Source organism: Onychostoma macrolepis, chromosome 03 (genome assembly GCF_012432095.1).
Source record: "Onychostoma macrolepis isolate SWU-2019 chromosome 03, ASM1243209v1, whole genome shotgun sequence".
NCBI classification, from domain to species: Eukaryota; Metazoa; Chordata; class Actinopteri; order Cypriniformes; family Cyprinidae; genus Onychostoma; species Onychostoma macrolepis.
In genome coordinates, this window is record NC_081157.1 from 45827890 (window position 1) to 45852816 (window position 24927).

The 24927-nt window shown below is 37.7% G+C and overlaps 2 protein-coding genes across 3 annotated transcripts; one reads left to right on the top strand and one right to left on the bottom strand.

Moving 5' to 3' along the window:
• Positions 1–872: 872 nt before the first annotated feature.
• On the top strand, positions 873–5024 carry trir (telomerase RNA component interacting RNase). The gene is made up of 3 exons (XM_058768608.1): positions 873–1630; positions 1803–1880; positions 4654–5024. The coding sequence occupies exons 1-3, from the start codon at positions 1316–1318 to the stop codon at positions 4759–4761; spliced, it is 501 nt and encodes a 166-aa protein (XP_058624591.1). The 5' UTR covers positions 873–1315; the 3' UTR covers positions 4762–5024.
• Positions 5025–5926: 902 nt separating this feature from the next.
• ubn2b (ubinuclein 2b) lies at positions 5927–23535 on the bottom strand. 2 transcript variants are annotated; one of them, XM_058768599.1, is made up of 16 exons: positions 22990–23535; positions 21418–21534; positions 21147–21248; positions 20628–20759; positions 19660–19757; positions 17999–18470; positions 15005–15118; positions 14702–14772; positions 14384–14620; positions 13882–13992; positions 12871–13014; positions 12731–12781; positions 9736–10879; positions 8598–8793; positions 6605–6673; positions 5927–6470 (listed from the first exon to the last, which is right to left on the bottom strand). In XM_058768599.1, exons 1-16 carry the CDS (start codon positions 23260–23262, stop codon positions 6424–6426), a joined length of 3378 nt encoding a protein of 1125 aa, XP_058624582.1. In that variant the 5' UTR covers positions 23263–23535; the 3' UTR covers positions 5927–6423. The 2 variants fall into 2 exon arrangements, with proteins under 2 accessions (XP_058624582.1, XP_058624583.1); XM_058768600.1 differs by lacking the exon at positions 15005–15118.
• Positions 23536–24927: the final 1392 nt, after the last annotated feature.

The window sequence follows — 24927 nt, forward strand, 5'->3', positions numbered from 1 at the left end:
AGTATGCTAAAAAGATGCTAATGACTGTTTTATAGTTCAGGGGTTTTAGTATTTCAGATTATGATAACGCTAACGCATAAAAGACTGCATTAGTATTGTAAAAAATATTCTAAATGTGTAAAATATTATTTGGAAAATAGTTTCTAGTGTTACATTATTGTGTTTTCTTACTATAGTACTGTACTTGGATGTGTTATTGAAGTCACTTTAAATATTTTTATTCTAACTTTTTATTTAAATCAAATTGTATATATTAGTTTTATTTTAATCATTTAGCTAGATGAGTTGATCTCATTTTATCATACTGAACTGTTATATTAAATAAAGTGGTCTAATCTATATTTAAACCAAACTGTATTTATTTTAATCAAATTTAATAAGACAAGTTAGTCTAACCTAATTTTATCATTTATCGCACTGTATTAAATCATTTTGTTTAAATCATTTTAATCTATTTATTTTATCTAAATTCTCTTTTTTATAAAAACGTTTTCTCTAAAATCATTTAGTCTATTAAATGTGAGGACTAAAAAACTAAATTATACATGAATGGTTTCTGGAATAAATAATAGATCAAGAAACCAGTGTGTTTCTGCTGTGATTTGTTTTTTAACATTATGTTTTCATAGAAAATAAAACTGAAATAAGTCAAATAAACAGCTTCACTAAAAAAAAAAAAAGAAAGTTGTATAAGCGATTCTCACTCAGAAATTGCTAGTAAATTTCGCAAATAATTACAAGTCAGCGGCAAGTAACACCTTGAAACATTACATTTTAAAGCAAAAATATTAAAACAGTATTTTCGTCTAAAACGCGTTCAAATAAACAAATAAATCTGCGTGTGCTGTACCTGAAGTGTTTGTGAGCGGCGCTGCGGTTCTTCCTCCGGCCTGCAGGCGGCGCCGGCGCGTCTCTCGCGGACTCGAGCGCCGCTGACTGCAGATGAAATGCAGTATGGCGGAGCGACGCTAAAATACAACAAACCTGTGCGAAAAACATCGGGATAAAACCCTGAAACCCTGCCGATTCACCGCGCAATCCGGCCGGTCTGCGATCATAACCACACTCGGACCCGCGGCTCGATAATCGCGCTCTTTCTGTGTGTCGCTGACGGGGTTTTTGTTTCGCCGCGACACTTTTACGATCCCATAACAACGCGAACTAACGTATTATTCGTTCATTTTCACCTTTATTACGCTGATACGCATTTAAAATACATTTAATTCTTCACCAAACTGCAAATCGGTGCAGAAATCAGAACACCGCAGGAGTGAATGTAAAGGCTTTATTTATTATTTCACCGAACGGTAAAACGATGGAGAAAAAGCAGCATAAATCAGACAAACATCACCGCCATCACCACCATAATCACCACCACCACCACCATCCTCATCCTCAGCAGTCCTCCAGCAGCAGCAGCAGCAGCAGCGGCGCGGAGTCCGGCGGCAGCAGCCCGGCGCACGGGGCGCCCAAAGCGGCCAACGCCTTCGCCAACGACGGCAGCTTCATGGAGCTGTTCAAGAAGAAGATGGAGGAGGAGGAGAGGAGGAAGAGAGAGGGCGAGGAAGAGGAGAAGACGAAGAGCTCTGCTGCGGCTCCGGACAAGAAGCCGCTGAGCGCGAGCAGCTTTGTAAGAACTGCAGAGGACGCGCTTTACATTAGCGTAACACACACACACACACACACACACACACACACACATACATACATAGAGAGAGAGAGGGGTGTCTGTCAGTAGATTCGGGTCACTGTCGCTTCCTAAAGCCCGTGTAACGCTGTCAGTCTGTTCCTGTTTGACTCAGGTGGGCAAGCGGAGAGGAGGCGCCAGGCTGGCCCTCAAGACCGGGATGGTGGCCAAGAAACAGAAACTCGACTCCGAGGTGAGATGCATGCTGTTCAGTCATGGTTATTAGCGATATCAATAAAATAAGAATAATAACAATACGTATAGTTTTCATTATGACGCTATTTTATGGAGATTCATACAAATTCATACAGTATATATGAGGGGTCTCCTTCATTCGGGAGCTACTTTTTAAAAATGAAAGCAGCTGAGAGCTACCAATGTTTACAATTCTTAAATAATGGATCTGTTATACAAGGCATTGTTAAAATGCGCTGGAAATATATATATTAATATATATATTCATTTACATTTAATCACTTAGCAGACACTTTTATATAAAGCGACTTACAAATGAAGACATTGGAAGCGCTATAACAAGTCTCAGTTAGCTTAACCTAGTACACATAGCAAGGTTTGTTTTTTAAATTATATAATAAAAAAAAGAAAACAGACAGAATAGAGCAAGCTAGAATTAGAGGACTTTTTTTGCTTTTATTAATTGTGTAATAAAAAAAAAAGAGAACAAATTCACACATATCAGGGGTCTCCAACCTTATTTAAATAGGGAGCTACTTTTTAAAAATGAAAGCAGCTGAGAGCTAACAATTTTATACAATACTTAAATCTCTTAATGTACAAATCCGAACTGTTATACACGGTGTTGTTAAAATGTGCGGGAAATATTAAAACAGTACAAATACACACACTGAAATCATTATACCAAGTTTTATGACAAAAGCCAACAAATAAAATTAGCAGCACTGTGTACTTTTTGTTTGCATGAACAGTGAAATAAAAACATTAAAAAGCGATGGCCGGATTTTAAACTTTAAACAAAAAATGTTCATAATGTTATCTACTGACATGTACTACATGTTCAAATAAAGTTTTGACCTTTTTTTTTTTTTTTTTTTTAAATTACATTTCAGCCGTTAAAACATTTTTTATTTTTTTAAATGTAAAAAGCATGAGTCAGAATGATAAATTACATTTTATCTGCTCCATAAACAGTTCTAATGTGCGTTCTAAAAATCTCAACACTTCTGATAACAAGGTAGCCTATTTTCCATCGGCCGCTTAAGATTTACAACAAAAATTTGGTCAGATTTTCGCATTGGTCTGAACAAAAATGTGGCAGACAGACTGAATGAATTTGTAAATCCACAGTTTGACAGCAGGTGGCGCTTATGAACAGCAGAAATAGAGCTGTTTCCACGGTAACCTCTAAACAAAGCTGCTGCTTCTAAACGAGCTTTATAACGCATTATGCGGAGGGAAGATGGAAAGCAAGCGCGATCAAAACTTTTCTGAAGACAGTCGGTTTCCTTTTATGCATTCATACAAATAATTCAATCATACATTCTTTCATATACTTTCCCTCAGCTGTCTGCCTTCAGTCGTGTTTTCACATAAAACGAAACTACTCTACGTGTTGCGCCTGCGTGAGACTCTTAATAACTTTGATTAAAGCCGAGCAGTATTTACTGTGAGTTTTTCAAGTCGCGATAATCAAATACGGGTTTAATGAGAATTAAAATACGAAACGGGATCATTAAAATAACTTCATGGCCAATATGTCAAGTAAGTCTTGGCCAGCTACCTCCAGTCAGGACAGGAGCTACTGGTAGGTAATTAAGACATTTAATCAAACAATTCTGAATTTTATCCCTCAGAACTGCGGGATAAACTCGCAATTGCGAGATATAGTTATGAGGTAAAAAAAAAAAGATGGTCTCAGAACTGAGGGTTTGTATCTCACAATTATTACTTTATAATGCACAGTTGCTTGTTATAAAGTCATAATTGTGAAAAAAGGTCACAGTTTCCCTTTTTATTTAGTGGCGGGAAAAGGCTCGCGAAAAAGTTTTTGAGTTTCTCAGGGAAACGCAAAAGTTGTGCATGCAAATGCAGAAAGAAAAGCGCTAACAAACGTGAGAGGGGAGTAAATGTTATATTTAAAAATCTTCGTGTCCCTCTAGGAGCAGATGTTTGCTAGCGAACAAATGTGACCCTGGACGACAAAACCAGTCTTAAGTGTCAATTTTTCGAAATTGAGATTTATACATCATCTGAAAGCTTTCCATTGATGTAATGTTTGTTAGGATCAGACAGTATTTGGCTGAGATACAGCTATTTGAAAATCTGGAATCTGAGGGTGCAAAAAAATCTTCTTAGCAATGCATATTACTAATCAAAAATTAAGTTTTGATACATTTACGGCAAGTAAATTTTTTATTTTTTTGAGTATCACATTTTTTCCATAATAATTCGTTAGGTGTTTTCAAAATGTTCATATGCTTTACAATACTGTACAAATGTATAATTTTTAGTTTAATATCAATTTATGTGATTAAAATATTTGTAAAGCATATTATTTAATTCTTACATGGTTATCTACCATCAGTCGAGCAGTATTAAAAGAACCATTTCCAAGACTGCATTTATTTGATCAGAAATGCAGTAAAATTGTGAAATATTATCATAATTTAAAAATAACTGTTTTCTATTGTGAAATATAGTACATCTTCAGCATCATTACTCCAGTCTTCAGTGTCACATGATACTTCAGAAATCAGTCTAATATGCTGATTTGCTGCTCAAGAAACATTTCTGATTATTATCAATGTTGAAAACGGTTGTGCCGCCGGCTATTTTTGTGGAAATTGTGATGTATTGTATTTTTCAGGATTCTTTGAATAAAAAGGGAAATCTTTCATAACATTATACATGTCTTTACTGTCACTTTTGATCAGTTTAATGCATCTCTGATGAGTAAAAGGTCATATCTGATGGTGTGTCTGATGCAGGTGGAGGCTGGGAAAGGAGACGCCTGGACGAAATACATGGCAGAAGTGAAAAAGTATAAAGCGCATCAGTGTGGAGACGACGATAAGACCAGACCTCTGGTCAAATAGACTGAACTGCTTCCTGTGGAGACGGGCGTCACTGCCATTCACGCTGTCTGTTCTTCCCCTTCTGCTCTTTGTTTCCAGCTTGAGTTTTACCCTGTATTTGCCCGTTTGTTGGATTCTGGTTCTTTTCGAGTCGTTATGATTTAGCCCGTGGCATTAGACCGATCTCGTTCACCTTGTTGATATTTTGTACTCGACATGTTTGCTACTTGAATGTCACCTGATGAAGATTGACGATGATGAATTAAAATCGCAGTACCAGTTTCTGTCCCGACTGTGATGTTTGACCTGATCACATGTTTCTGAGATTCGAGATCCATTTGTCAGCTTCCATTTTACACACTTTACCTCACTTAGGATTCTGTGTTTGTTTTACATACTGCTTATTAAAAATGTTGCATATTTTTCAAATGGCTTCAGTTAGTTTAATAGCTTTAACTCTTCATTGTTCTTCATCATTCAGAGAAAGAGAGAAATTTTGGATCTATGGAAAGTTTTTTTTAATTTTAAACAAATTGTATGTAATGAAAACCTACAACCTAAAAAATTAAGTTAATGGGGGCAGGGATTTAAGAATATTTTTTTTAAATTTAAGAATATAAATTTCTAACTTTAAATTCCAGCTTTTTGTAATATTTTTGAAACTGTTTCTAACCAGGTTTTTATTTTTTTTACATTTTAGATGGAATTTGCGTTGCGCACTTTAAACAACATTGGCGAAAACAAAAAATCCTTGTTTCTTCCTGTATTTTTGAGATTTTAGGGTTACCTCATTTAATTTTTATATATAACGTAATGACTGATAATTTCAATGTGGGTTAATACAGGGAAGAAAAAAAACCCCATGAAACATGAAAGACCTGATTTAAGACCAAAATATCCAAGATTAAATGGTCCCTCTTAAATACACTTAAAAATTCACTCTTAAGATGTGATTTAAGACTAAAAATGAAAGAACATATCAACAGAAACTTGTTTCTTTAGAAATTTCTAAGTTTGAAAAAAAGCTATAATTTATCAAATGTTTGTTGAACCTACTTCAATTGAAGTATAAACCAATACTTCAATAAAATAGAATAAAAAAATGCTCTGAGACAAAGAAATCCTTTCTTAATGTAAATTGCTAAAAATTTTACATCTTAGACCAAAATCATCACAGACACAGAGAGAGTTTTCACTAAGGCTTCTGCATTTTTATTTTGCTCGTGTCCTGAAACGTAGGTAAACAAATCCTGAAAGTTCAAGTATATTACAATGGCCGCCGTCCCGCCCGATTTGGTTTGAATTTAAAGGGGCGTTTCGTTGGTGAACAGCACCGGAGACACCGACCCACACCAGAGAGGGAGGAACACCTTCACTCATCAATATTCATTCGCTCCACACATTTAAAAAAAATCCTCATTTACAGGAGCTGCGCACTAATCGACAAACACACACACACACACACACACACACACACGTTTCCCTCCCGTCACAGTGATCAGGTCTGTCTGTGTAAACATTGATACATATGTACAACCCACGGATCATCATTCAAACAAACAAATAACATTATTCATCTGCATCAATATTCAAATGAGTATAAAAAGGCTCCGTCTCATTGGACAGCCAGCACATCATGCATAAAGGTGGACGGAGTCAGTCCCAGATGACAGTTCTGTGATGTCATAAGGTCTTCCTCTTCAAGTCTCCCCCCTGCGTTTGATTGACATCTGCACACACACAGAGAGAGAGAGAGAGAGAAAATCAGTTATGAAGCACTGCGACTCGTCTCGACTGAAGATGATGAATAAAGCAGCACACGCGCGCATGCAGGCAGCGGGAGCGTCGCGCGCTCAGCGTTTACCTGAGAAAGCCAGCTGTAAGTGTGGCGGCAGAGTGGCCTGAGCCCCTGACATGAGACCCTTTAACACATCTGAGGAGAGACAGGACAGAGAGACACACCCCACGCATGAGACGCCACATGAGACACACAGAGATTCAATGAGAGGAAGCAGATTCATGACGAGCCACATGATGAAGACCAGATGATGAACAACACGCACACACAGCTGTAACATATGTATTTTAAAGAGGTCATGAACTGAGAAACCAGAATGGCCTTGATCTTTTGACATATAAGAGGTCACTGTGCTATAAAAACATCCTGTAAGCTTCAGAACTCAAATTTTTGTAGTTAGTCTAAAAACAGCTTATACTGAAGGCAGTCTGATAAAATGACAGCTTGTGGAATGTTCTACTCTACGATGTAATAGTGTGGATAAGCACCGCCTCCACAGAAGATCATAAATGCCTGCTTCGCTGCCTGTTTAGCCCCGCCCACCGATTCTACATCGCTGCCTGTTTAGCCCCGCCCACCGATTCTACATCGCTGCCTGTTTAGCCCCGCCCACCGATTCTACATCGCTGCCTGTTTAGCCCCGCCCACCGATTCTACATCGCTGCCAGATTAGTTTACAAACAAGGCACAATTCGAAGCAGGATTTTCAGAAAGATTGAAACTAAAAGACGATGCTGTGCCGACTATATTGGATCTGACATTAATGTCGCAACAAGTGTGAGTAACTGTTTTCATTACGTGGTCACCATTGCATTGTCTGCTTACAGATCGTTTAAATGTATTGAGGTATTTATGCGTTTTTGACCTAAATCACAGCAGCATCCATCTATGAGGAATGCAGGCTGTCAAACATACACAACTGTTAGCCAGTCATAGCAGTGGGTGTTTACTTCTGAGTCAACAATCCTCCACGCCTATTCAAACAGAGCGTTCTGATGAGGGGGTTAAAAACAGGACAGGAAATAGCTTATTACTTCTAAATTATGTTTTTTATATAAAAATCTTGATAACATTATAAGTGGACCTCAGCGAACAGTTCATGACCCCTTTAAGTTCAATGACAACAGCATCACTTGCAAAAATGGAAATACTGAACAAAATGCAAGTCAACATGATTTCTTTCCCATAAAAAAAATACTTGTGTAGTAAATGATGTACTAAATAAGTAAATACTAACAAGTTACTGCAGCTGTACATACAAAAAGACACCTACACACACAACATCAACTAATGAGGGCTCATACGAGCCTACCTCTAGAAGAAAACCTAAGAAATAATTCAAAATAAATCTAAATTATGGACATTTAATCCATTTTATGTGCATAAGTGCATGTAAATGACTGAAGGACCAAGATGAAGATAGAACTGTACCTTTACATTTACCTAGTTTTATTAGCATAAATACTATTGATAGATTGAAGAAACTGTTGATAACTGATAACTATAATAAACAATTTATATAAATAATATAATTATGTCAATATAAATTTATATAAATAATTATATTAATTAATATAAATGGCTTTACATTTATTATTTAATGTCATAGCAGCACAGGATATTTTTAAAGTAGCCGAAATTATAATCATAATAACAATAAAACTTAAATAAAAAAGTGATATACAATAATTCAACAATATTTTCTCAAAATAATACATTAAAATTATATAAAAGTTTCAGGATGGTATTTGTTAGATGGCATTTTTTAATAAGTCTATATATGAAATTTCTGAATACATCTGTTGCCTAATATCATTTAAAGCAGGACAGTCCAATAAAATCTGATTTATAGTTAGATAGTTATAGTGGTTATTCTTCACTGTTCAATGAATACACACATGTACACATTCACTATTAGAGGCTCATGAAACAAATGTGCATCAGGAACATCACAGTGATAAAGATGATGGGTCATTTGAAAAAGTAAACAGAATTGACCTTCCTAAGACTTAAAAAATAATCCTAAACTACCCTGTATTTATTGATCACACCGACTCACTCTGGGGAAGGTTGAACCCTGAGCTGCTGGGATTGGTCGAGCCACCGGTGGTCGCCGTGGAAACCACAGAGGAAGGAAGATTCAGCAGGTTTGGAAACTGGAACGGGAGAGAGACGGGAACCAGACCTCCTAGCATCCCGAACCCCAGCGGCAGAGACGGACCAGCCGAGCCCAGCAGAGTGCTGGAGGACGACACCTGCAAAACACCAGCGTCACACTGTTAGAGCCAAAGACCACAGCACACATTTACAAAGACCTCCCTATGTGTGAAAGCAACAAATCCCTATGGAGTCTAACAATTTTATTTTTTGTACAAATTTGCCAACTAATAAAATAACTCATAAAAACACAACACTTTGGTAGTGGCTTGTATTTTGAGGAATACTTAGGAGTTCAAGTTAAGTTCTGTTCCAAAATGTGTGGCATAAATTACTTACCAAATAAATCATTGCTAACTAAAAAATAATTATAGGGGTAATAATAGAATAATTTTATTCTTTCCAGGGGAAAAAAAATAGCTGTAAACAGCTGTCTAAATAAAATCAAATACAATATTTTTCAATGTTAAATAAAATAAAATATATTTTTTTTAAAGATTACACGTTTAGAAAACAGAAAAAAAAAAAAAAAAAAACTTATTCTACTAAACAGTTATTTTTTTATTTTAATTCATTTTTAATATTTCCACTAAACATTCAAATTAACTTCATTTTATGAAAATATAAAACAATTAAAATGTTTAATTAAAATTAAACATTTAAATTTCTTTAAAATTATCATTAAAAGTCCATTATTTTAATTTTATTCTAATTTATTTCTAATTCTAATTTAAATGTAAATAAATTTGTTAAATTAAAATATCTTTTAATAATAATTAAACCAAAAATATTACTACAATTATTATAAGTAAAATTATAATTATGCTACTAAACTTTCCTGAGAAAAAGACACTTTTATAATGCTCTTGCTGAAGAGATTTGGTGCTAAAAATAGGCCTTGAGTTTGAAAGTAGTAAATATAAATAAATAAATGTTTAATTAACATGTAGAAATTTTTTTAAAAAAATACTGTAATAATTTAAGATTAAATATAAATTTAAGAAGCCAAGAACAGGCCTTGATCAAATGAGCAGACAGACCTGTGAGAGTGGAGACGCTGTGGCCGTGGAAACAGATGTGATTGTCTTCACTCCCTGATTAGCTCCACCCACTTGCCTGTGTCGCTGACTGTGATTGGCCATCCCCGCCACCAGTGACGCGCTGGTGGCCGGTTGCTTGGCGACAGGCGCGATTGTCGTGGTGAGTCCGGAGATACTGTTGACCTGAGATGAACTCTTCTGTCCCACAGGGGCGCTGTACCCGCCGGCGACGAACCCCGTGTGGAAACTCGGGCTCTTGGAGGCGTGCTGGTGCATGCTGGGTAACGTGGGCGTTCTGGAAACGACGGGCGAGGCGGTGGGCGTGAGCTTGATGATGGGCGAGCTAGGGTTGTGGGGCGACTTGGTGAGGGTGGCCTGCATGGGCGTGATGAAGCCGGGTTTGGGTGACTCGTGGTTTTTGGCTTGCACAGTCACGTGGAAAGGCTGTGCGGATTTGACGTTTAAAAGTGACGGCGAGGAAGCGGCGGGAAGCGTGCGTAGTGAGCTGTTATTGCTGGTTTTGATGAGGCCCGTCGCCATGGCGATCACCGCTTTTCCCGCCGGAATCTTCTGAGGGGCGTGAAGAGGTGACGCTGTCGGAGGAGGGCGGGGCTTCGCCGGAGATACACCCATCTTGGTGGGCGGAGTCACAGATGGTCGCTGAGCGGGAATAACAGAGTGTCTCTGAACCGGCGACAGAACGCTCACACTTTTAACGACCGGAGCTGCGGGCGACGAGGTGAGGACACTGGGAGGAGCAGGCGGAGGCGGGGTGTTCCCGCTCTTTTTGGCCAGGTGTGGAGACACGAGTAGCGACTGGGTCGGTTTGAGCGGCTCAGTGGACGGCGGGCTGTTGGACTGGGCCAGGTCTTTGGCGACGCTGCTCAGCATGGCCAGAGCATGAGAGATGGAGTCCAGCGACGGGGCCGCCAGGTCCTCGTCCAGAGAGTCCGACAGGCAGATGGGCTCCGGCGGGGACAGCACGCGCTGGATGGTAGCAGAAGCAGCGGCGTCCACTGAGACGACCGGACGCTGGACCGATGGAGGAGGTGCGGAGTCCACAGAGACGGACGGACGCTGGAGCGCAACGCTATCCTGAGGCTTGGGCTTCGCTTTCGGAGCCGGTAACACCCTTTTCTTTACTCTGAAAACAGAGTGGTGCAGTCTACATTTACATTTAATCATTTAGCAGACGCTTTTATCCAAAGAGACTTACAAAGTAGAAGTAATCAGGCCTTTGAGAGAGCAACAATTTACACGTGCTGTAGTAAGTTTTTTAAATAAATCAGACCAAATAGAATAGAATAGAATAAAATAGAATGGGTAAGTGCTAGTTTAAGTACTAGACCAACATGAAACACATCAGCCGGTTCACTTCTGTAATGTGACAATGTTCAACAAGAAACTGTTAAAATGTTAAAAAAAAGAAAGGCGTCATTCACCTACAACAGCAGCTGCAAGCAATGAATAAACTGATATTCTTATTCTTCAATTTTACAAATTTAAAGGGATAGTTCACAGAAAACTGAAACTTTGCTGTTAATTTACTCATCTTCAGGCCATTCAATATGTAGGTGACTTTTTTTCTTCAGTAGTAACGGTACAGATTTTTAGCTGAAACTGTGGTCCTCAGTGATTCATATAATGCAAGTCAATGGGTGCCGCCAATGAGATTTGTGAATCTGAACGTTGAATAAATAAGCTTTTCCTTGATGTATGGTTTGTTAGGATCGGACAATATTTGGCCGAGATACAACTATTTGAAAATCTGGAATCTGAGGGAGCAAAAAAAAATCTATATATTAAGAAAATCACCTTTAAAGTTGTCCAGATGAAGTTCTTAGCAATGCATATTACTAATCAAAGATTAAGTTTTGATATTTTGGTAGGAAATTTACTAAGTATCTTCATGGCACATGATCTTTACTTAATATCCTAATGATTTTTGCCATAAAAGGAAAATGGATAATTTTGACCCATGCAATGTATTGTTGGCTATTGCTCCAAATATACCCCAGCGACTTAAGACTGGTTTTGTGCTCCAGGGTCACATATTGAGGAGTAACGTAGCGAACTGAACCAGTTCACCAAATCAGACTGCAGCGTCTCGAGCAGCACAGATCTACAAGTTACTCAATCAAAACTCACTTTCAGATGTCTGACAGTCACTTTGACTCGAAATGAGCCAAAAATAGTGGCACATCTGATCCTGGGATGAAGGTGATGAAACTCATTCAGCGCTCCAGTCCCTCTAACAGTCCGTGAAGTGAGGAAACGGTTCGACTCGGACCGAAGAACAATGAGTCGCTGATATGAGCATGTGTGAACCCAACACTTGAATGAAGGGGTCAAATGAGTGTTTTTATGTTTTTTCTTTGTTTATGTAAAAATGTGAGCTGATGAAAACTAGTTTATTCACTTTATATGCTTCAGACATGTAGAACATCTGCGTCAACATCATTATTGGGTGCTTTAATAATATAATTGCATATTTGTTTGTTACTGTGTGATTGTATAAATGAACTAGTGAATTGAACCAGTTAATTTAAACAAATTGTCTGAAAGAACCAATTAGTGAAAAAGAATCAGATTTCCCTGTTTGTCTCAGGCTGTGGATTACAAGTAATAATGTGGTAAATAATGTTCAGTTTCTTGCACAGACTGATCGTTTTGCTTCATAAGACCTCAAAATATCATAAGGACCCATGGGTATTAATTTAGTATTGCCTGTATATGCTTTTTTTGACTCTCAAAGTAATGGCAGCCATTGACTTCTATTTTATGAATTACCAAGCAGCACGTTTCAACTTAAAATCTTCTTTACTTGTTCTACTGAAGAAAATAGCCACCTATATCTTGGATGACACGAGGGTGAGAAAAATAACAGTGAATTTTCATTTTTGGGTGAACTATCCCTTTAACACAGCACTGCACAAAGCAAATAGGTCAAAACAGCTTGTTTGTGTTTAAAAATAGCCAAGGGCAAAATACTCACGTATTTCCTGTGAGATGACTGTGAGCCATACGGCTCTCTTTAAACAACATCCTGAGAAACAGAGAGAAAGAGAAAGTCAATCACGCTGCAACATTATTTACCAGCGCAGACATCAGCAGTGTTCTGGTGCAGAAACCCACCTGGCCTGCATCCATCCTTTGGGCCAGAGCGGTTTGACCTCCGTCTCCATGAAGACCTTCAGGTAATCTTCAGGTGAGAGTGAACTCTGACCCTCCAGCTCGTAGCAGCCCAGCTTCACCTGAACCAGATTACACAGCAAAGACCTGCGCAAACAAACACACATCGGCTTTACTCAACCACTAGATGACTACAATAAGACAAAACAAGCTTTAAAATAAGCTAAAACTAACACAAAAATGTTAAGATGACATTAAGTCCATTACATTAATTCCATCAACAACATGTCTTTTATTTTAACTGTCACAAACCTGGACATGAGGGAAATTTAAGGCTAATTTCTAGTTTTCTAGAATGAAACCTTAGCATGTTTTGGAAATTGCAATTAAAGATTTTCATAGGATTACTTGTGTTTTATTAAGTTAATAACAATAATAAATCATTTCAGTATTATTAATATAAATTAATAATACTAAAACAACCCTAACCATAAAAATGTGTTAAATTATATTAACTTACATTATTAACATTATATTAAATAACACTATATTTTATTCATATAAACTATTTAATATTATTTTTGAATTTGAGTCTTATATTTTTCATTTTACTTTTAAAGTTTTAGTATTTTTATTTTATTTTGTTGTATTTATTTTTTTTTTTATTTCAGTTTTAGTACTTTAATTTGAAGTTAGAACAAAAACTGTTGAAAATACTGTTGAAAATACAAACAACAATTTTTTTCTAATTAGGGATAATAACCCTGGTATGAATCCTGTAGAAAATTTGATTTGTTTCAATGATTTGATCTAATCACATTAATATATTGCTGCTCCTTGATTCTGTAAATCAAAAAGTTGGAAAATAAGCAGCGCTGTCTTTGAAAACCGTCTTGGAGTCAAACAGATTGAGAATCCTTGAGCAGCTGGTTTGTCTCGAGATGTTCCCAGAGGACGATCTTGAGTCTCACATTACTGACTGTTCCTGATCTGTGTGTGATCTCGGAGTTTCACCTGAGTTTGTCGTCCCACACAAATTTCTTCCTGGGGCCCATCACTCTTTTTCCTGGCTTCTCATCATCGTCGTCCTCCGAGCCGTTTCTGTCACAGTCCTCCGTATGCTGCCTGCGAAACAAGCATTCAAATAAGCCAAAAACCAAGAGATTTCTTATTTCAATTCTTTCTTTCTTTTTTGTCTTGGAAAAGCTAGGATTTCCATGGTCTTGGAAAACGTAGATTAATTCTTTTATCCAGAATTAATTTTTTATTAATTCTGGATAAAAAATAAATATGAATATTGTTAGTTCTTTGACTAATCGCTTTTGTTCCTCTTTTGTAAGTCACTTTGGATAAAAGCGTCTACTAAACAAAATGTAAATGTATATATCAAACAACCAGAAAAGTCTTTTCATCGGTCATTCACTGTTAAAAAAAAAAAGAGCTAGATCCCTAAACACTGAGCTCTTCAAACCTCCGCAATCCTGAAATGTGGTTCATTTCAATTATGTAGTCTTACTTGGCGACTTTGGCCATGCAGTCCATGTTGTAGCGTGCGATCTGCTCCGGCATGACGCTGCAGACGGCCAGCTTGAGCTTGTGCAGCGGCACGCGCAGCCGGTCGTCCTGGATGTTCAGGCTGAGCTTCTTCAGCCGCTTCAGCAGAGCCTCTTTATTGCACGGCACGAAGGCCTCCAGATGAGAGTAGACGGCAGTGCGCACCGACGCTGGTTGCTCCTGCGCCTGCAGCTCGATGCTACCGAGAGAGACGGAGAGAACGAGTGAGACAATTAACACCAGAGACTCAGAAACGAAAACAACGGCCAAATGAACTCACTCTAGCAGGATGTTGTTCATGTCCAGCGTGAAAAACTTCTTCCTGCCCTCCATATCGAACTGACGAGACGCCTGGGAGGAAAACAAGCGTTTAACATCAGCTCAAAAGCAGTTTAACTCCATGCTGGATATCATGGCTGTAAGCACTGTGCTCCTATTGTGTTTGTAAACACGCATATTGCAGTATTTCAAACCTGTCTGCTGAAATTACACACTGTATTAATAGACAGCATAGTTTTGTAGAAATAAAACAGCATCTTCTGATTCACTGACACTATTTTAACCTGCTTTCCATCTTTCTAACCTCTCCCTCCTCCTGCTCTGACTGTTTTCTGTCTATTTTCTCTCTATCATGATCGTCTGCTCCTCCTACACCTCTCTCTACCTCGGCTCCTCCTCTCTCTCCTTCATAATCTGCCTGGAAAGAAAAGACCACACACACACACTATACATTCATAAAATTAGTGAAGATCAATCATGAAAACTAACAACAGTCATTATGGATTAGTCAGGTCTGTGCAATGCAGGAGAGAAAGCTTTTTAAAGAAAATACTGAAATTCACTCTCAAAACAAAAACAATCAAAATCAGGGCTGCACAATTAATCAGAAGAATACATTCAAAATTGCTGTATGGCACAGTTTGACGATCTCATCACAAAAACTGCAATTTAATTAAACTAACTCTATATTTAAAAATGAAAGCATTAGGACAGCCATAAATATTATTATCGGTATCATAATTATATTATTCTTAAATACTCTATTTTTAATTGCATACTATTTTAAAAAAAAACAATTCATTATAATTAAACACACATATACATATACATATATATATATATATATACATACACAGTGAGGAAAATAAGTATTTGAACACCCTGCTATTTTGCAAGTTCTCCCACTTAGAAATCATGGAGGGTCTGAAATTGTCATCGTAGGTGCATGTCTACTGTGAGAGACATAATCTAAAAAAAAATCCAGAAATCACAATGTATGATTTTTAACTATTTATTTGTATGATACAGCTGCAAATAAGTATTTGAACACCTGTCTATCAGCTAGAATTCTGACCCTCAAAGACCTGTTAGTCTGCCTTTAAAATGTCCACCTCCACTCCATTTATTATCCTAAATTAGATGCACCTGTTTGAGGTCGTTAGCTGCATAAAGACACCTGTCCACCCCATACAATCAGTAAGAATCCAACTACTAACATGGCCAAGACCAAAGAGCTGTCCAAAGACACTAGAGACAAAATTGTACACCTCCACAAGGCTGGAAAGGGCTACGGGAAATTGCCAAGCAGCTTGGTGAAAAAAGGTCCACTGTTGGAGCAATCATTAGAAAATGGAAGAAGCTAAACATGACTGTCAATCTCCCTCGGACTGGGGCTCCATGCAAGATCTCACCTCGTGGGGTCTCAATGATCCTAAGAAAGGTGAGAAATCAGCCCAGAACTACGGGAGGAGCTGGTCAATGACCTGAAAAGAGCTGGGACCACCGTTTCCAAGGTTACTGTTGGTAATACACTAAGGCGTCATGGTTTGAAATCATGCATGGCACGGAAGGTTCCCCTGCTTAAACCAGCACATGTCCAGGCCCGACTTAAGTTTGCCAATGACCATTTGGATGATCCAGAGGAGTCATGGGAGAAAGTCATGTGGTCAGATGAGACCAAAATAGAACTTTTGGTCATAATTCCACTAAACGTGTTTGGAGGAAGAAGAATGATGAGTACCATCCAAGAACACCATCCCTACTGTGAAGCATGGGGTGGTAGCATCATCTTTGGGGTGTTTTCTGCACATGGGACAGGCGACTGCACTGTATTAAGGAGAGGATGACCGGGGCCATGTATTGCGAGATTTTGGGGAACAACCTCCTTCCCTCAGTTAGAGCATTGAAGATGGGTCGAGGCTGGGTCTTCCAACATGACAATGACCGAAGCACACAGCCAGGATAACCAAGGAGTGGCTCTGTAAGAAGCATATCAAGGTTCTGGCGTGGCCTAGCCAGTCTCAGACCTAAACCCAATAGAGAATCTTTGGAGGAGCTCAAACTCCGTGTTTCTCAGCGACAGGCCAGAAACCTGACTGATCTAGAGAAGATCTGTGTGGAGGTGGGCCAAAATCCCTCCTGCAGTGTGTGCAAACCTGGTGAAAAACTACAGGAAGCGTTTGACCTCTGTAATTGCAAACAAAGGCTACTGTACCAAATATTAACATTGATTTTCTCAGGTGTTCAAATACTTATTTGCAGCTGTATCATACAAATAAATAGTTAAAAATCATACATTGTGATTTCTGGATTTTTTTTTAGATTATGTCTCTCACAGTGGACATGCACCTCGATGACAATTTCAGACCCCTCCATGATTTCTAAGTGGGAGAACTTGCAAAATAGCAGGGTGTTCAAATACTTATTTTCCTCACTGTGTGTGTGTGTGTGTGTGTGTAATTAAAACGTTTATAGACTCATTATAATAATGACTTTAATATAAAAATATAATATTAAAAATATAATAATAATGATGATAAATGTATTTATATATATATATATATATATTGAAATATTTTATAGTCATTGATATAAAATCAAACATTTTGGACTAATTGTGCAGAAATACAGACAAAAGAAAAAAGAAAGAAAGAAAGAAAAGCAATTTTATTTTTTATTTTTGTTTTGATTATTATTATTATATTTTATTTGCTTAATATTTTTAACAATAATACAATAAAGCTTAAGAAATTAATATTATTAAAATTATTATTTTAATACAAGAAAACACGACAAACATTTTAATTACAATAATTACTAAAACATAATATTAAAAATATCTAAATGTACTATTGTTTTTTAAATGACATTTAATATAAATAATATATTATCATATATTACTAAATAATAATTATTATTATTCTCATGGTCACATTATTAGGTCTATATAAATCCCAAAAGTTTGCACAGACAAAAAAATTTTTTTTTTTTTATCAGAAAATTGATTTCTCCCCCAAATCGCGGAGCCCTAGTTTGAAGTCAGACAGCAATTATTTAGAAGTTTATTGTTGAAGGCAGAGGATGTTACACAAGTGCTGCTTTGGGGCTGTATTACTATTAAACTATATAAACGTGCAGGCGGATAAAAAAAACAGCTCAGCTTCTCAAAAGACCTCCGCTCCATTAATCTCCTGTTTCTGAAAGCGTCCCATGTGAACGTTAATAAGCACGGCTCATGAATCAGTTTTGCTGGAGCTAAGAGCAGATCTGTGACGTGGATGTAGAGGTGAGCACTCACCGAGCGCAGGTCCTCGATGCGTTTGAGCAGCGGAGCGGGAAGGCTGCTGGGAAGAGGTGGCGGCGGCATCAGCCCCGTCTTCTGTACTCGACCCGCGGCTCCTGCCTTCTGTCCCGCCGCGCCGTTCTCGCTCTGCCCCGGACTGGACGGCCCAGGAGAGTCCAGCAGCCCGAAGTCCAGGTCGCCCATCAGCTCCTGCAGCACGTCGTTCTCCGTGGCTCCGCCCAGCAGCGTCAGCATCACCGGGTCAGAGGCCAGGTCGGCCATGGTCAGGTCGCTGCCGGGGGCGACCACGGCGGCAGCGGTGGCGTTGTTCGGCGGAGCACGGACGAGTTTGACCGCAGCCGTCGGGCTCTTCTTACGGATCTCCTCTTTCTCACGGCTGAAGCGGCGGATCATAGCGGCCAGAGACAGAGAGTCCTTCATCAGCTTCTTCCTCTTCTTCTTCTCCGGCCGGTTCAGAGCCGAAACACTAACAGAAAGACAAACAAAAGAGTTGTCATATACACAGCCGCTCAAAAGTTCAGGGTCAGAAGGAAAATTCATCAAAAGTGACAGTAAAGACATTTATAATGTTACAAAAGAGTTTTGTTCTTTTGAACTTTCTATTCATCTGTGGATCCTGAAAAATAAAATGAATCACGGTTTCAAGGCTAAATTCACACAGAAAACAGTTGCAATAATTGCAAAAAAATATTTGCAATAATATTTCACAGTTTTTACTGTTTTACTGTATTTTTGATCAAATAAATGCAGTCTCGGTGAGAAGAAACTAATTTCAAAAACATAAGAAAAATCTCACCAACCCCAAACTTAGGTTTTAGGACAACTTTGATGAAAGGTTTTGACCCGATTCAAATGTTGACTACTGTATATGTGAGTTCCGTGGTTTTTAATAAAAAGCTGAAATTCACTTAAAATAACAACTGAGTCAATCAAAAGAGATAATCAACAAATAAATACACTAAATATATATAACTTCTATTAACAAAATCATCTTATGTTCATAAATTATGCTCATTTCACATAGCTGCACTACCATTTTAATATGAATAAAAGTGAAATTGTGATTATTTGAAGTCTGGTTATATGAAAATGACCACACCAATAAATGTAAGTATTGTAATTTTATTGTAAAATGAATTTATTATTATTATTCTTAAATACTGTTTTATATTTCTAATTTTGTTCAACATTTTTATTTAGCAATAAAATAATCATTGAAATAGATTTATTCATATTATGATTTTAGTCAATATTATAACTACTATGTTGATCCATAATCAAATTATTATAATCACGTCATACATATATTTTATATTCCACAAAATTGAATACAGGTCTAGAACAACAAATGTTTAAATGGTTCACAAACAAGTCAATGTATTATCGTAAGAAAGGCTGAAGACATAGCTCCTACAAATTTCTTTAAACCTTTATCAACTAACTCAAATACTCTCACTTTACTACTTTAAAATACTTTAAAAATGAGCCGCAGCGTGAGGAATGGAAAAGGCATCAGGGTCTAGAGATGATACTTTAAGAAGTTTCATTTATCAGAGCAAAAAAAAGCAGTGAGATGCAGTGTAACGGTCAACAACATCCATCTAGTGCTTGAAAAAAATGACTGAAAGCAGCACAGTAAGCGTGTCTGAACTCACCCTGGTTTGGGTACTTTGAATTTCCTGGGTTTCTTCTCCTCCAGGCTGCCGTCCTGCTTCTTCTTCCTTCTCTTTATCACCCGCTCCTCTCCATCTTTCTGTCAATCAGAGCCAAGAACATCATCTCAGTCAATCAAACCATCACAGACTCAAGAGATCAGACAGAATTCACCTGGGATTTCAGGACAGAAACTCCTGACCACGAATAAGGACGGCACGATTCAGACAAATAAGTCATATTGTGATTACTACGACTACAGTTTGAACTGTGATAATAATAATAATAAAATAAAAAAAATCACCAAAAATTAGATTTATGTTATGGCTGATAATCAATAAATAGGCCAATATTACAAATCCAAACTACTTTGTTAAACTACTTCATTAAAAACTAGTAAAACTAGTAAAAACTATCGTAAAATGTACACTTTAAAGGGTTTAATGTATTTTTTCATAGGTAAACCTTTGCCATAATCAATCCTTATCCCATTAAATTAGCGCTAGATGAATCTTAAAATGGGTTGAAACAATTAAATATCCAATAACAGCTCATAAATTATCCAATAATATCCAATACTGGTAAATAAAAAAGTGCCAATAACTGATATTGCACCAATTAAAATTAAATATTAATGTTACATTTTTCATATTGTGATTATTACATAAAAGCAGACTGGCAAAAAAGATGTGAGCCATCCACACCAAGTACTGAAGTTACAAAAAAAAGAGTTCAGCTGCTGCTGCGATATTAAAGCTAATAAGTCTTTAGTGAAACATGCTCAGAGTGTGTAGAAATAATGCATGAACACTATGTTTACCGAATTATTTGGGTGTTTAATAATCGTACTAGGTCACATTGCAGTTTGATTTTTTTGAACCCTATCATACATTATCAGTGATAAACCATAACTCTGGCTCTCTCTCTCATGTGTCCAGTCTGCTGTAACAGTGAGGATGAAGATGATCACCTTGAAGTGTTTGGCGTCTTTTCCTCCGCCCTCTCCCTCTGATTCAGACGCGGCCCTGAACTGCAGCGTGCCGGTGTTGATGTAGAAACCGCCCAGTTTAGTGGTCAGAGACGCGGGAACCAGCTCGTCGTACTGCAGACACACAACAGACATGAGGACGTCTATTTTAAACACGCACTGCGAAAACTGTGTGAAAACTCCAATTTTGTAGCGCAAATCATGTTTCCTATGGGAAAAACATACAGTGCACAACTGCACATTAAAAGCAGACGTGCATCATGGTGCAGAGTGAAATACAACGACAGAGACACTTTAATAGATATGTTTACATTTGCATAAGGATGATGGGTCAGACTGGATTTTAAAGTAGTTTTGTCATTTGGGAGATGATGATCAATCTCAAAGCAAATCTACAGCTGTGTCTGAATTCTCTCATGTGGCGTTCACTGAGAGGATTTCAGCAGACAATCAGCAGTGAACCTCTCTGTGAGGATCAGTGAAGCTCCCTCTCATACTCACGGCCTCAGAGTTGTCGATAAACGGATCGGTTTCATCGTATCCGTAACCGATATCAATGAGATCCTGCATCCGGTCTCGTCGCTTCTTCTTAACAGTGACTCCCTGAAATAACAACATACTAACCTCAATGTAAAGTCAACAAACATGACATAACACATTATAATATCTCTTTAACATATCATGATTAGGATGAAGAGTTTTCTTTGTAAATAAAAACACAGGTGGATGCGCATTCATAAGATCATTAAAAAATAAATAAAAGATTACGTACATATTTGCTCTCAAATTTCCTGGCGAGAGCCTCGACTTCTTGCCGCTCTTTGTCTTCATCTGCGAACGGGTCGCTGGGGTCCAGAGCTGGAGTGAGACCCTGAGGAACCTTCCTCACCTTCAGGAGCAAAAGAAACCAGTCAGACCGAACCAATCAACTCATTTACAGTCACAAACCTGAACAGATACTGTTATGCAGGTTTTTTTTTTTATTCATTTCAAATAAAGTACAGCTTATTTATAAATATATGATATGTACAAATTTCAGTAATCAAGTGCAATGTTCGCATAGATTTTACAGTGTGCTTTTTATTTATTCATAACTATTTTAAAAATCATTACATGTTTAAACTACATAAATATTACTCGCTGAAGGTTACCACACTGTTTTTGTGAATGCAACAATCTACACAAAATTGCTTACATTAAAAAAAAAAAAAAAACATTTTTCACACAATACATGCCAAAAACAGAAAGCATTTAATAACAGAGCTGCCGCTACATTACTGACATAAAACAGAAAAAAACGCATAGGAATAACCAAATACCACCTGAACGATACATATACAGTTATGTATGTATTGCTAATTAACTGATGTTTTTATTCTAAAAATGAGGAGAGATTGTAAATAAAAGCATCACGAAACATGGGTTCAAACTTACAACCTTGACCAGCTCCAATCTTTAACCACAACATCATTCAAGACAAATCAGGCCACTATTATAAATTAAATTAGTTTATAATTTATTAGCTGTTACATTAATCACAGGATTAATCAAATTGGTTTGAACCTAAAACTTTTCAATTTCCAGCTCAGGTATTTAATAACCACTTAAATCACACGCTTGTCACGAATATCAGTCTGTGATACTGCTGTCGTTAAGGTAAAGTAATCGAATTCATTTAAAGCATCTTTCAGCATATGTGACCCTGGAGCACAAAACCAGTCTTAAGTCTCTGGGGTATATTTGTAGCAATAACCAAAAATACATTGTATGGGTCAAAATTATCCATTTTTCTTTTATGCCAAAAATCATTAGGATATTAAGTAAAGATCATGTTCCATGAAGATATTTTGTAAATTTCCTACTGTGAATATATCAAAACTTCATTTTTGATCAGTAATATGCATTGCTAAGAACTTCATTTGGACGACTTTGAAGGTGATTTTCTCAATATTTCAAGATTTTCAAATAGTTGTATCTCAACCAAATATTGTCCTATCCTAACAAACCATACATCAATGGAAAGGTTATTTATTCAACTTTCGGATGATACAAATATCCCAAAAAAAATAAATAAAATAAAATAAATACCCTTATGACTGGCTTTGAGGTCCATTTATGTGTTTATATACACTGCTATTTGCACTTCTGGTTAGAGGCTAAGTGTATTTCATTGGCTCTGTACTTGTACTCTTCACAATGATAATAAAGTTTAATCCAATCTAAAGTACTGAATTTTTAAAAAGTATTTTTCAGTATATTTACTACAAGCTCTGTTATTTTGAGTTCGAACCCACAACCGTTTCCAGAGGCGATCTTTTCTAGTTTATTATTATTATTATCTGACCTGCAGGTTGGACTGGACCAGCTCGCTGTAGTTGAACTCGGCGGATCTCTGCTCGCTCGGTTCTGACAGACTCAGGTTCAGGCGGACGGTGGGTTTGCGTTCGCCGGAGTCAGATGCCGGTTTCCCGGTGCCGAACAGCCCCCCGCCGCCGGTGACAGCGGGACTCGGTTGATTCTCTTCGTCCTCCCGCCGGCGCTTCTTTGACTCTGGCGCCGCCGGTGTGCTGCTGAACGAGGCGAGCGTGACGAACGGGACTTTTCTCGGGTCCGCCATGGGACCGACTCTCTCCGGTTCTGCTCGAGCCAGAGCACACGGGCGCTCGTGACTGTTAGCTTGAGCTAAAATTAGCACTTACGCTCTTAAACAACACTTCAGCGACGGCTCGGGACGAAATGAACTCCGTTTTGCGTTATATAATACTCCCTCGCAGCGTTCGCGTCGCATCCGTTTCATTTAGTCGAGTGTGAGAGTAGTTTTTGTCTCTCTGTGTGAAATCTTGGCAGCATCTGTAGCGGCCATTTTCACTAGCAGTAAATACAGGATGAGGCGGTGGGGTCACTGAGCATGCGCAGTACGCGCGAGGCTGGAACACGGCCAATCAGAAGTCTCACAGCGCCCTAAGACCCGCCCACTTCCAACACTCCAGCGGGAGAGGGCGGAGCCGCTTCTGTGCACGCTGACCGCGGGAGATTCAGAACCGCGCAGCAGTTTGATTCATCCAGTGAGTCGAATCTTTTGATTCAGTTCACAAAAAAGACTTGTTCAGAGACGCGTTCAGAATTTGTGTATCGTTATTATTATTTTATTATAATTTCTACCGCCTTATTTTCTCTTTTCCCGACACATATTTTTGGTGGTTTAGCAATATTGTTTGTTAACTATTTCAGGCTATATTGAAAATATAAATATGTGTTTTTTCTGTATGTTATATAATTACACCAGCAGGTGGCGACCAGTGATTGTCTTTTGAATATTATGAGCGAGTCTTCCTTCACTGTGCAGTTATTTAATAATTCCACCATCTAAAAATTTTCATTTTTTTTAATCTATAGGCCTTTTATTGCTTACCTTCAATTAAAAATATAGTCATGTATATAATTAATTAATTGTCTAAATTGTTAAAGTGGATTTACATAAAATACTAGATTTAGTATTTCACATCAGTGAATCCTCTTTCAAATTCTGTCTCCACTGCTCACTGGAGCCCTGATACATAGACTGTATACGCAAAAATACACATTTTCTGTTACATAATTTTTCATTCATCATAATTATTTTCGATTAATTTGAAATAATTTATATTATTTATACATAAATAAAATAAATAAATAAATAAAACACTGGGTTTTCACTATTTTATTTTAAAAAAATCTAAATAATTTCCATGATATATAGTCAATTCATCATGTCCAAATATTTACCCTTTCCTTTTAAAATAGCACTGGAGTCAGATAAACACATCATTGTGTCTCTCTCTGTGTGTGTGTGTGTGTGTGTGTGTGTGTGTGTGTGCACCTGTTTTTCTATTCAGGTGGGGACTTAAACCTGAATGCACACAGACTCATGGGGACTCGTGTCACGGTGGGGACCTAAATTGAGGTCCCCACGGGTAAACAAGCTAATAAATCACACAGAATGAAGTTTTTTTGAAAATCTAAAATGCCTGTAGTTTCCTGTAAGGGGTAGGTTTAGGTGTAGGGTTGGTGTAGGGCAATATACGGTCTGTACAGTAGAAAAAGCATTACGCCTATGGAGAGTCCCCACAAGGATAGCAAACCAGACGTGTGTGTCTGTGTGTGTGTGTGTGTGTGTGTGTGTGTGAGAGAGAGAGAGAGAGAGAGAGAACAGCTGTATCAAGTATTTCTCTACTAATTTTATATTTACTTTTCAGGCACAATTTTGTGGGTTAGCAAGAACCCTTAACATCCGTTTATGACC

Excerpts from the sequence above, each read along its gene's own strand:
- trir (XM_058768608.1), top strand. The coding sequence starts at position 1,316 with ATGGAGAAAAAGCAGCATAAATCAGACAAACATCACCGCCATCACCAC. Across the intron at positions 1,631-1,802 it reads CGCTGAGCGCGAGCAGCTTT|GTGGGCAAGCGGAGAGGAGG; the intron begins GTAAGAACTGCA and ends TGTTTGACTCAG. Across the intron at positions 1,881-4,653 it reads AACAGAAACTCGACTCCGAG|GTGGAGGCTGGGAAAGGAGA; the intron begins GTGAGATGCATG and ends TGTCTGATGCAG.
- ubn2b (XM_058768599.1), bottom strand. The coding sequence starts at position 23,262 with ATGGCGGACCCGAGAAAAGTCCCGTTCGTCACGCTCGCCTCGTTCAGC. Across the intron at positions 21,535-22,989 it reads TGGTCCAGTCCAACCTGCAG|GTGAGGAAGGTTCCTCAGGG; the intron begins GTCAGATAATAA and ends TTGCTCCTGAAG. Across the intron at positions 12,782-12,870 it reads AAAGGATGGATGCAGGCCAG|GATGTTGTTTAAAGAGAGCC; the intron begins GTGGGTTTCTGC and ends TCTGTTTCTCAG.